General features: G+C 44.7%; 1 protein-coding gene across 4 annotated transcripts in view; it reads left to right on the top strand.

The window, feature by feature from the left end:
• The first annotated feature begins 260 nt into the window (after nt 1-260).
• Nucleotides 261-12,061, top strand: part of LOC108935385 (adhesion G-protein coupled receptor D2) — a 66,473-nt gene continuing 54,672 nt past the window's right edge. For 3 of the 4 annotated variants that reach the window (XM_029255156.1, XM_029255155.1, XM_018753956.2), the window contains exons 1-13: nt 261-407; nt 530-566; nt 762-995; nt 1,221-1,850; nt 3,409-3,585; nt 3,985-4,067; nt 4,457-4,738; nt 4,830-4,941; nt 5,730-5,867; nt 6,326-6,418; nt 6,958-7,058; nt 7,840-7,895; nt 7,998-8,124. In XM_029255156.1, the coding sequence (XP_029110989.1) occupies nt 375-407; nt 530-566; nt 762-995; nt 1,221-1,850; nt 3,409-3,585; nt 3,985-4,067; nt 4,457-4,738; nt 4,830-4,941; nt 5,730-5,867; nt 6,326-6,418; nt 6,958-7,058; nt 7,840-7,895; nt 7,998-8,124 (2,103 nt within the window). In that variant the 5' untranslated portion in view covers nt 261-374. The remainder of the gene's footprint in view (nt 408-529; nt 567-761; nt 996-1,220; nt 1,851-3,408; nt 3,586-3,984; nt 4,068-4,456; nt 4,739-4,829; nt 4,942-5,729; nt 5,868-6,325; nt 6,419-6,957; nt 7,059-7,839; nt 7,896-7,997; nt 8,125-12,061) is intronic. The other variant, XM_029255157.1, reaches the window with a different exon arrangement.

Raw genomic sequence — 12,061 nt, 5'->3', positions numbered from 1 at the left:
GATACATAGAAGGCGTAATGTTAACTGGGGTGCCTGGCCTGCGATGGTAAGTTGTCGGATGTGAACACAGTAAGGTCCACATCGCTGTAGCCGTAACCCCAGTGTGCAGCGCAGCAGCTGCCTTCCTTTCCCTTCTCTTCCCTTCTCCCTCGATCCCTGTATCAGCGCGCAAATTCTCAGATACTGAGGTCACATAGGAGGGTCCTGGGAATGGAGAGTTGGGAGGGGACCGCTCTGCTGCCAGCATCTCTTCTAATCCCCCCCCCTCGCTCCTCATTCTCTGTAGTGTAAGTTCTGGTCGCTGGCTGCTGCGTGAAGTGCCTCTTTTAAGTCTTTAGCCGTGATTTTAGCCACAGCTTTCATTTTACTGGACAATGCTGCGGTTCAGCATCCACTTGCATTTTATTGTAAGTAACTTTCCGCGAATCGCTGTGAAATGCTTAGACTTAGAGGTTTTTTTTTTTTTTTTTTTTACCTGTTTAAAAATTCTAGGCAAACCAGTTTTTTTTTTTCTCTTCTCCTTTTACAGTATGTTTTCTGGTGTCTGCATTGTTGTGCCGCTGAAGGTAAGCGAAGCCGAAGTGCAGGGAAAAATAACTTAAGTTCAGTTAATAACTCAGCTGTGTTGCGGGCGTGTCGTGTTTTTAAGTTAAAAACCGATTCTTGCATCAAACAAAGGCGTAAAGGATAAACTATCTGTGAGCACTGTCTATCTGAAGCATGTTTTTATTCTTTTGTCCACCCTTAAAACCAACGGCCAGAAGCTGTACCGGCGCCGCAAGGCGCAGCCCGATTCAAATACGGCGAAACCTACTACGAGCACGCGCCCGCGAAACTGAGCTGGGCGGCCGCGCGCGTCGCGTGCCGCCGCAGGTCTGGGGCTCTGGCCTCTGTGCCGCACGAGCTGGGGCTTCACGAGCTGCCCGCCTTTTTGCTGTCGTTAAATATAACGGAACCGCTGTGGATAGAAAACGCGGGCATTTCAGACATAAAAGGTGAGCTGTGTTGGACGTTTTTTTTGTTTGTTTGTTTGTTTTAAATTTTTAAGTTACAGAGTTGTTGAAGTTGTCATACAGCTTGTTGGTAAATTCTCTCAACACGTTTTGCTGCCTTGAACTTGCACTCACCTGTACAGCAAGTAAAATTAAAGTAAAGCAAGCTGGTGCCCGATTGTGCTAGCGCTGACTGACGTGTACCTGCTGTCTTTCCCTCAACTTCAGATGGCTTTGACACATTGATTGTGGAGTTCCCGGACCAAAGTGACTCGGATCGCATCCGTGTCCTGTGGAAGTTCCCCAGCTTGAGCGCTGTGACCGTTTGCACTCAAATTCAGCTTGACCCAACCTTCCATGGTTTTTCCACCATCTTCTCTTATTCTACACAGTCCTTTCTAAAGGAGTTCCAACTTCAAGCTAATGTAACTCATGGAGAAGCGGTTAAGCTGTCCCTCCTGGTGCATGGGGAAGACGGGCCTTATGTAGAAGCCTTTGACAATGATGGGTCCTGGCACCTGGTTTGCGTCAGCTGGACCGGGGTTGGAGGCAAATGGTACATTAGTGCAGATGGTAGATTGAGAGACCAGGGTGAGGGGCTCTATCTTTCAGGGGACATAGGCTCAGATGGAGTCCTAGTTATTGGCCAGAAGCAAGACGTGTCCTCCAGGGGCATGTCCTTCACGGGGAACATTACACAACTGAATGTTTGGGACAGGGTGTTGAGCCCTAATGAAATACACACCATGGAAAAACAGTGCTCACTGATTTTCTCTGGGCTGTTCTTCAAGTGGAACTTCTCCGCCCTTGCGATCGATCCTTCCTTGAAAAGTCACTGGGGAGACATTCTATGTAAAGGTAAAAAAGTTAATCTAACTTCTCTTTCTAATGGGCTAGTGTGTATCGTACTGGCTAGGGCTGTTGCCTTGCCATCTGAACTTCCTAGTTTTTAAAATCCCTTCCTAAATTCCATTAGGAAGGGAATTCAAGGTATGTACCTTGATCAATGGTCCTATTGAAAAACTTCCTAGTTTTAAAATTGTACTATTGATCAAGGTATCTACCCTGAATTACTCCAGGAGGGATTCTCTACTGGATAAATGAGTAAATCGATGTAAATGATGACCAAAAAGGTATGCTGAATTGGCATGTAGCAGGGCTTTGTTTAAATTAGTGCCTTGTAGTACCCTCTCTCAGCACATTGACCAAAAGCTCAGCTGGAACAGAAGCCAGCCCACACAGGGACTGACTTGGACCAGGGCTGAAAACCAGTTTACAGTATCAGGGGCAGATACTGCTGCTTGTCGAAAGCTACAGTCCAGGAGGTTTTGACAAAAGAATTTCAATTAGTGCCTGGCTGACACATGAAATACCAGGGTAGATTACGTACTGTTAAGTTAATTGCTTCAATATGGCACTCGAGAGCAGAGACTAAGTAAAAACGAACACACACTTAATCTGTATCTATTTGCAAAGGATATTTACTGTAACACACATCATGACATAATCAGGGGTTTGGATGGGAATTTAGGTTTATGTGTTTGCAAGTAATGTGTTCCTGAACCAATTCTTGGACATTTCTGCTCACTGGCTGTTAAACTGAGTCATAACATTGTAAAAATAGTACATCGTCTGAACCGCTTGTCCCATACAGGGTTGCGGGGAGCCGGAGCCTAACCCGGCAGCACAGGGCGTAGGGCTGGAGGGGGAGGGGACACACCCAGGATGGGATGCCAGTCTGTCACAAGGCACCCCAAGTGGGACTCAAACCTGAGACCCTCCAGAAAGCAGGACCCGGCCAAACCTGCTGCGCCACCACATCCCCCCCCCCCCCCCCCCCCTTTTTTTTTTTATACAGCGCAGTGTTTTTATTGGTACAGTTCAGGGTAAGTAGATTTCTCAAAGATTACAAAAGTAGCAGGGTGGCGCAGTGGGTTGGACCGGGTTGGACTGGGTCCTGCTCTCTGGTGGGTCTGGGGTTCAAGTCCTGCTTGGGGTGCCTTGCGACAGACTGGCGTCCTGTCCTGGGTGTGTCCCCTCCCCCTCCAGCCTTATGCCCTGTGTTGCTGGGTTAGGCTCCAGTTCCCCGTGACCCCGTATGGGACGAGTGAGTCAGAAAATGTCTCTGTATAAAAGTAGCAGAGCATAAACTGGCTACCTTCAGGTCAGCAGTCCATGTCTTTAATTGCAATGCTGACTCCTCAGATACCCTTTATGGTGGGACATAATAATCAAACCAGTTACACACTGCACTTAGAGGCCCATTAAAATCATATATAAATACTCTGATGTGTGTAGACCTTACAGATCAATATTTTAGGAGCATCAGACTTTAACCAGTGATTCACTGAGTAGCAAGAATTTTTTCCTCCGTTATTTAGTCCAATATAGGCACAACTTTTGGTTTTTACTTTAGGTAAAAGAAGTTCACTGGACAGCCAGACGCTCCATATTTGGGTGTATACAGGTGACTCAATCTCCAGTCTGACTTATGAGTCAAACCATGGATGCATGACCTTCAGCCCTTTGAGTCAAAGTTGGAACCTGGATTTTTGCAAAATACGAAAAGGGGCAATCTGCCAGTTTCACAAAGGTAATTTCTGAAATAAGTGTGTTATAATCTGATAATTCAGTAAAGACAATATTAGATTTCTTAGTCTTTCTCTTTTTATTTTACTGGAGCAGTTCTAATTAAATGCCTTATTCAAGATTAGTATATGTCCCTTCTGGGGACTTGAACTGATAACCTTCAGACTACATAGTTGTGTCATTAACTTCTGTGTGTATAATACAGGTAAGGAAGAATCAGAATCTTGAGTTGTAATACTATTATAATAATCCTAATGGAATTCAGAAAAAATTGACATGGGCTCTGATGTACCTACCTTTACTTGGTCAGCTTCAGTTTTTGACTGACCTTGCTAATATTTATCAGTATACTGTATGCATCTATAGAGCATTTAGTTAATTAATTCCCTTTCCTTGGTTTTAGATGTAATTGAGAATCTATGGCTTTTATCTGACTTTCCAAAGACATCATTCTTTACAAAAGTGAGGAAGGAAGAATACAAATGTGTGAGTGAAAAAGTTCAGTAATTTTAGCCCTGCTGCCTTTATTATCTTGCTTTTGTGTACATATACTGTCAAAGAAAAATCTGCTCTGATTTTTTGCCTAGAGTGAGGCTGATTACTCAGCTTTCTTGTAGAAGTTAAATTGTTTTATGCTGGCCAGCAGAAATACACACATGCATTTGTATCATGATTTTTTTCTTTTGAATTCTTACATTAGAAAATCAGCTTCATGTTAACCTTGCATTCCTATGTTAAAAGAAATTATGTTGAAACAGTGATTCATTTTCTTTGTGTTTTGTTGGAGTATTTTTTTATAGAAGATGTGCATTTTTGAATATTTGTGAATATGCTTTGACATTTATGTGCCTTGACTCATGTTTTTTTAAAACCAGGTAGAGCTGCATCAGTTAGAAAGGATGGTGGAAGAGACCATTCCAAGGCTGGTGGCCTGCACAGAGGTGCTACTGAAGGTTTTGCAATTAAATCCAAACATCCTCATACCTATTGACATGCTCCACCTGACACAGATCTTGGAGCTAGTGTCTATGCATGTCTCAGAGAAGTCTGCTTCTTCTGAAGTCATTAGCTCTTTGGCTACCAACCTTGTGAAACTTTCCAGTGAGATCATTGACCCTGAACTTGCTGCCCAGTGGTTGGGCCTGAGTAAAGATGGGGTGAGTGTATGAGTGAATAGCTTTGCTTGCATCTACCGTGAAGCATGGTATGTTTGATCATGTATTGCACAGTATTTTTCCCCCCATACAGGTGTCTGTTGGGCCATTCAATGTAATAGAAAGCATTGACAAGGTGACTGAAACCTTGGCAGATGTTTTAGCAACTGAAGGAAAAAGCTTCAAGCTCTCAACAAAAAATATAGGTAATGTATACTGCTCAACTTTGTTGCTTTTTTTCTTTATAGCTGGTCAGGAGATCAGCTTTATTTGATCTTTAGTGGGATCTTGCATAAAGTTAAAATTCATCAAATGTTATCTTACAAAGGTTGCAACAGGTGAATAACATCTGAAGTGGTGCAGGTTTAGATATCACCCTTGAGCCAAACTTCTAGCTATCATTCTTAGTATACATCGAGTTCTTATGTAAAGATGAACATTCTTTTCATGGGTGATGGTATTTACAATCCTATGTTATGTGCGGTTTTCAGGACATGTGAGTCTCACAGGCATCAACCATGTCTTAGATTACAAGTGTGGAAATTTTTGATGTGATGTTCTGTCATGTTCACAAAAACTGCTGTAAACATTTTTGTGCCTCAAATGAGGATTGAACCTGGTACACTGGTGCACAGAAGTCAAGTGTGCGTGACAGGTGGATAATACAATTGACAACTATGTACTAATGTCCTGGGTACGGTTCTTGCTCAAAGCACAGAGAACGTGATGGGTTTCACAAAGAAAAAAACACATGTCCAAAGGTGTTAGTGGGCCTGATATCATATTCCTTATATCAGTAATAGGTAATATTACTTATTTCAACTAAACAAGCAGGGATGCAACATATCTAAGTATATTACATATACTTATCAATTTAGGTAAAATTCTTTCAATGTTTCCCTTCTGCTTGGGATACCCAAAATCAAAATGTATGTATGTATCTTTTCACATAGCAGCTTCTGATGAGTCTGTTTCTTGTCCTGTGGTCTTTCAGATGTGCACCTGGAGCCCCGGAAGCTAGGCCAGCTGGGTTACAGCTCTGTGTTCAAGCCATCCACTTTGATCAGCCATGTTAGCCAGCAGGATGAGATACTCATCCCTGACACAGAGGTGCTTCGACTGCATTCACTTGGTGAGCTTTCACTTTCACTTTGATGGAAAAAAATCTGATGGGTGATGTTTGAAATTTGATGTTATGTTAGGACCATCTGGATAAAAGTACTGGCTAAGCAGTTATACAATTAATAATTCACAGACAAGTCACTTATCCTTTTACCCTTTGTCAATGCATGTAGCTGGATTTTTAAAGAAATAATTAGTGTTACAAGGCTCTAATAAGAAATTCTTCTCCCGGGGTTTGATTTGTCTTGCAAAGGTGTGCCAAGCTCATAGGTTCAATTTAGATGTCTGCATCACAGAAAGAAGACCTTGGCTGAAGCTTTATAGTTTTGTCAGACAGTCTATACAGTTGGTTTGTGTGGTAGACCAAGTAATTAATGACGTCTGCTTTCACAGAGTGAAAGCTGTTTCCTTTGTGTTTTTTTCTGTACCATGCTATGTTTTAACTGATGAAAAATATTTTCTTGGTAGGTTATGAAGAAGTAATTTTCATCCATGTTTACTACAGTCACCTTATGGAATTCCAATCAAAAATCAGTAATTCAGCAGATCAAAAAGAAATCAGTAGGTATAAATGCTACCATTGAATTAAAATATATAATAACAAAGTTCTGTACATTATGGAAAAAATGCTATATAGAAATTAATGAATAGGATGCAAATGTTTTTAATATTGTGTGCCTTAAAATGAATTTGGGCTGTGACAGAGAGCCAGCACAAGCTGTATACTGGGGCAGTTTGTAGAACAGTACTTATAGCTGCTACCTTTGTAAGTGACCAAATTCTTAATGAAACCATTTGTACTGTGGCCTTTGTACATGTAAGGGCTGTAATATATTACATTAGTAAAGTTCATTATGACATCTGGGGAGTGTGGTGGTGCAGCGGGTTTTGGCTGGGGCCTGCTCTCTGGTGGGTCTGGGGTTTCAGTCCTGCTTGGGGTGCCTTGTGATGGACTGGCGTCCTGTCCGGGGTGCTCCCCCTCCCCTCCAGCCTTGTGCCCTGTGTTGCCGGGTTAGGCTCCAGTTCACCAGGACCCCGCTTGGGACAAGCAGTTTCAGACAGTGTGTGTGTGATTACGACATCTTCCTGTTTTTGCACAGGTAGACTTGCTACTGCAGTTATATCAGCTACAGTTAGAGACTCCTTCAAAGGTCAGAATATTCCAGTTGCTGTCAATTACACCTTAACCTCTATCGAACTGGTGAGGAACTTTTTTTTTTAAACATTCCTTTTTAGTGGGGTGGTCCAGCAGGTTGTGCTGGTGCCTCACAGCTCCTTTATATTTGTACATGGGTTTAAATCTGTCTCAGTCTGTGTGGAGTTTGCATATTCTGCATCTGTTTGTGTGCCCTTCCTTTGGGTGCTCCTCTTTTGAGTGCTTCATTGGTTCCTCCCACTGTTTAAAGACGTGTTTCAGATGAATTGGAGACCCTAAATTGCCCTTACTATATGTATGTGTGATTGAATGAGTGTGTTTGTATGTGTGTTTGCCCTGCAATGACATGACATCCTGTCCAGGGTGTACCCTGCCTCACACCCTGTACGATCTGGACAATCATTACCTTGCATTGGACCGGTGGTTACTGATAATGGATGGACGGATTTCATTCTGCTTATACAACTTATTAATGTCTGTAGCTCGTCACTCTGTTCAGTGTTATGGTTTGTCATTTGCTTAATTTGTAAACTTATCTCTTTGAGTCTGTCTTGTGGAAAACAAGGTTGAGCACTATGTAACAGTAAATTCTGTATTGTATAGTGTTAATACTTTAACCCTTGTTGATTTCCCAATTATTATTAAACATCTTGAAAAATGTGTTAACTTTTGGCTTGCGGAGCAATAAGGCACTCCCATTTTCATGCCTTTCATGTCATAAAAATTACAGATTGCTTTATTCAAAAAGAAACTACTAAATCCAGCTTTGTTTTTAGCTTGACCAAAGTAAAAGGAGTTGCTAAGAGGTCATTTGTTTTCACTGTAGGTGGAGCACCCACTGCTTGTTGCGCCTGTTTGTGTATTTTGGAATTTCAGCCTGATGTAAGTATGATGTAATTCAAACGATATTTGGTGTCCCAGTGAAAGCACATTGAATGTGGACAGTTCATCTGTAAATGCTGATATACCAACTAATGTCTTCAGGAGCGGCGTTCTGGATGGGTGGTCAAGCAAAGGCTGCTGGGTTACATACACAGGGTCATCGGTCACCTCCTGTTTCTGCAACCATACAACCAACTTTGCAGTGCTTATGAGTTACATGGAAACTAAGGTATTGTTAAACAGAATTATTGGTTTTTAGAAGCAATTTTCACTGGAATTTAGTTAAATAGGATGTTATATTTATCTTAGCTGAAATATATCTGACGTGTTACCGCAGTCTGTTTTACATGTCTTTAAACTCTAACTTATTTGCAAACATCTAATCAAGGTACTGGAAACTGGCCCTGTACATTACAAACACAGTTACATTTGTTCATTCAGCAGATGCTTTTTTCCAAAGTGACCTACATCTCATACAAAAAGTGCATTACAACAACAGAAATATTGTATTTTGCTTATTTGGACACAGACATGTGATTCTTGAGTTGCAGTGAATTTGTCACATACACTGATGTTTTTAAATCAAGAGTTTGTTTTACCACTAAGTCACAATCAATAAAAGCTTAATAATACATATCCATCCAATTTTAATAACCACTTGTCTTGAGAAGTGTCATGGCAATCAGAACCTATCATGAAATCATTGGGTGCAAGGCTGAGGGGGCTACACTGGTCCATTGCAGGGTTGCCACCCACAGTGACTCATCCATTCACACACTAAGGACAGTTTAGTATCATCAGTTCATTTGCTCTGAAGTTGCTTGTCCCAAGTAGGGTCACAGCAAATCAGAGCCTAACCCGGCAACACAGGGCACAAGGCTGGAGGGGGAGGGGACACACCCAGGATGGGATGCTAGTCTATCACCAGACACCCCAAGGAGGACTTGAACCCCACACCCACCACACAGCAGACCCCAGCTAAACCCGCTGCGCCACCATGCCCCCCCCCCACCTTAAAATATCTAAAAATAAAAATACATTGTCTACACAAATTCAACGCCAATAATTAACCAATTCTTCCTATAAACTTGAGCAAAATCAATAATTTTGTTATTGGTCAGTGACACTCAAAGACACAAAAATTGAGCTCTAAAGTCTGTGGTGGACATAGTAAATACTTAAGCCAAAGTTACTCGTGTGTGTTTTTCATGCTTAGTGAGCGTTTGTAAGTGTTTAGTTTTGTCTTTTTCCGCATGTTTCTGGATTGTGGGTGGACCCCCACACGAACATAAGCAGAAGATGCAAACTCCTCACAGACAGCAGGATTCCCACCCAAACCTTAAATGTAATTTGGACCAGAACTTGCTTTGAAACTGAGAATTGTTTGTAAATCATCCCACTACATCATAATGAGTAATGATTATTATCATTACTCATGATGATTAAATTAATACAGTTTAATCCCTTGATTTATGCAGGGGTTAGGTTCTTTTAAAAAAATCAGATGAAGCTCAGATTAACTGAAAATTTGTTATAAGACTTATTTTTATCTGTCTTCACCAACAGCTATTGTGTCCCTCTATACTGGAAATATCTGGAGTGAGACTTGGCACTCCATGGACAGGAAGCCTGTTTATTTTGCTGCCTTATATTAACATCAAGCAACATTAAAGTTCATCCATCCATCTCTTATCCGGGACTGGATCACGGGGGCAGTAGTCCAAGCAGAGCCCCCCAGACTTCCCTCTCCCCGCACTCCTCTGGGGGAACTCCAAGGCGTTCCCAGGCCAGCTGGGAGACGTAGTCTCTCCAATGTGTCCTGGGTGTGCCCCGAGGCCTCCTCCCAGTGGGACATGCCCGGAACACCTCCCCAGGGAGGCGTCCAGGAGGCATCCGAAACAGATGCCCGAGCCACCTCAACTGGCTCCTCTCGATGCAGAGGAGCAGCGGCTCTACTCCGAGCTCCTCCTGGGTGACTGAGCTCCTCACCCTATCCCTAAGGGTGCGCCCAGCCACTCTGCGGAGGAAACTCATTTCTGCCGCTTGTATCCACGATCTCATTCTTTCGGTCATGATCCAGAGTTCATGACCATAGGTGAGGGTAGGAACGTAGATCGACTAGTAAATTGAGAGCTTCGCCTTACGACTCAGCTCCCTCTTCCCCACAACAGACCGGTATAATGATCGCATTACTGCGGACGCCGCACCGATCCGTCCGTCAACCTGCCGCTCCATTTTTCCCTCACTCGTGAACAAGACCCCGAGATACTTAAACTCCTCCACTTGAGGGAGCAACTCCCCCCTAACCCGGAGGGGGCAATCCACCTTTTTCCGACTGAGAACCATGGCCTCGGATTTGGAGGTGCTGATTCTCATCCCCGCCACTTCGCACTCGGCTGTAAACCTCTCCAGTGCACGCTGTAAGTCTTGATTCGATGAAGCCAACAGGACCACATCGTCCGCAAAAAGCAGAGACGAGATCCTGCAGCCACCAAAACGGACACCCTCCGTTCCCTGGCTGCGCCTAGAAATTCTGTCCATGAAGATAATGAACAGAATCGGTGACAAAGGGCAGCCCTGGCGGAGTCCAACATGCACCAGGAACAGGTCTGACTTACTGCCGGCAATGCGAACCAAGCTCCTGCTCCGGTCATACAGGGAACGAACAGCCGTAGCAGTGAGCCCTGAACCCCATAATCCCGAAGTACCTCCCACAGGATGTCACGAGGGACACGGTCAAATGCCTTCTCCAGGTCCACAAAACACATATGGACTGGTTGGGCAAACTCCCATGAACCCTCCAACACCCTAGTGAGGGTATTGAGCTGGTCCAGTGTTCCACAGCCAGGGCGAAAACCGCATTGCTCTTCCTGGATCCGAGGTTCAACTATCGGTTGGATTCTCCTCTCCAGTACCCCGGCATAGACTTTCCCAGGGAGGCTAAGGAGTGTGATCCCCTATAGTTGGAACACAATCTCCGGTTCCCCTTCTTAAAAAGAGGGACCACCACCCCAATCTGCCAGTCCAGAGGCACCCTCCCCGAACTCCACGCAATGCTGCAGAGGCATGTCAGCCAAGACAGCCCCACAACATCCAGAGACTTGAGAAACTCGGGGCGGATCTCATCCACCCCCAGAGCCTTGCCACCGAGGAGTTTTTTGACTACCTCAGCAACTTCAGCCAGGGTAATGGACGAGTCCCCCTCCAAGTCCCCAGCCTCAGCTTCCTCTACGGAAGGCGTGTCGGAGGGATTGAGGAGATCCTCAAAGTACTCCTTCCACCGCCCGAGGACATCCTCAGCTGAGGTCAGCAGCGCACCACTTCCACTGTAAACAGTGTTCGTGGAACACCGCTTCCCCCCTCTGAGTCGCCGGACGGTTTGCCAGAATCTCTTTGAGGCCGACCGAAAGTCTTCCTCCATGGCCTCACCGAACTCCTCCCAGGCCTGAGTTTTTGCCGCGGCAACTGCCAGAGCCGCATTCCGTCTGGCCCGCCGGTACCCGTCAGATGCTTCAGGAGTCCCATGAGCCAGCCAGGCCCGATAGAACTCCTTCTTCAGCTTGACGGCATCCCTTACCTCCGGTGTTCACCACCGTGTTCGGGGATTGCCGCCGCGACAGGCGCCGGAGACTTTATGGCTGCAGCTCTGAACCGCTGCCCCGACAATGGAGGTGTGGAACATAGTCCATTCGGACTCAATGTCCCCAGTCTCCCTCGGGACTTGGTTGAAGCTCTGTCGGAAGTGGGAGTTGAAGACCTCTCTGACAGGGGCCTCCGCCAAAACGTTCCCAACAGACCCTCACTATGCGTTTGGGCCTGCCAGGTCTGTCCAGCTTTTTCCCCCGCCATCGAATCCAACTCACCACCAGGTGGTGATCAGTTGACAGCTCAGCCCCTCTCTTCACCCGAGTGTCCGAAACATATGGCCGAAGATCAGAAGAAACGACTACAAAGTCGATCATCGACCTCCGACCTAGGGTGTCCTGGTGCCAAGTGCACTGATGGACACCCTTATGCATGAACATAGTGTTTCTTATGGACAAACCGTGACTAGCACAGAAATCTAATAACAACTCATCACTCGGGTTCAGATCAGGGAGGCCGTTCCTCCCAATCACGCCCCTCCAGGTGTCACTGTCGCTGCCCACGTGGGCATTAAAGTCCCC

This window comes from Scleropages formosus, chromosome 9 (assembly GCF_900964775.1).
Source record: "Scleropages formosus chromosome 9, fSclFor1.1, whole genome shotgun sequence".
In the NCBI taxonomy this organism is placed as follows: domain Eukaryota; kingdom Metazoa; phylum Chordata; class Actinopteri; order Osteoglossiformes; family Osteoglossidae; genus Scleropages; species Scleropages formosus.
The sequence above is the reverse complement of the archived record's forward strand: the minus strand, read 5'-3'. Positions and strand labels throughout refer to the sequence as shown.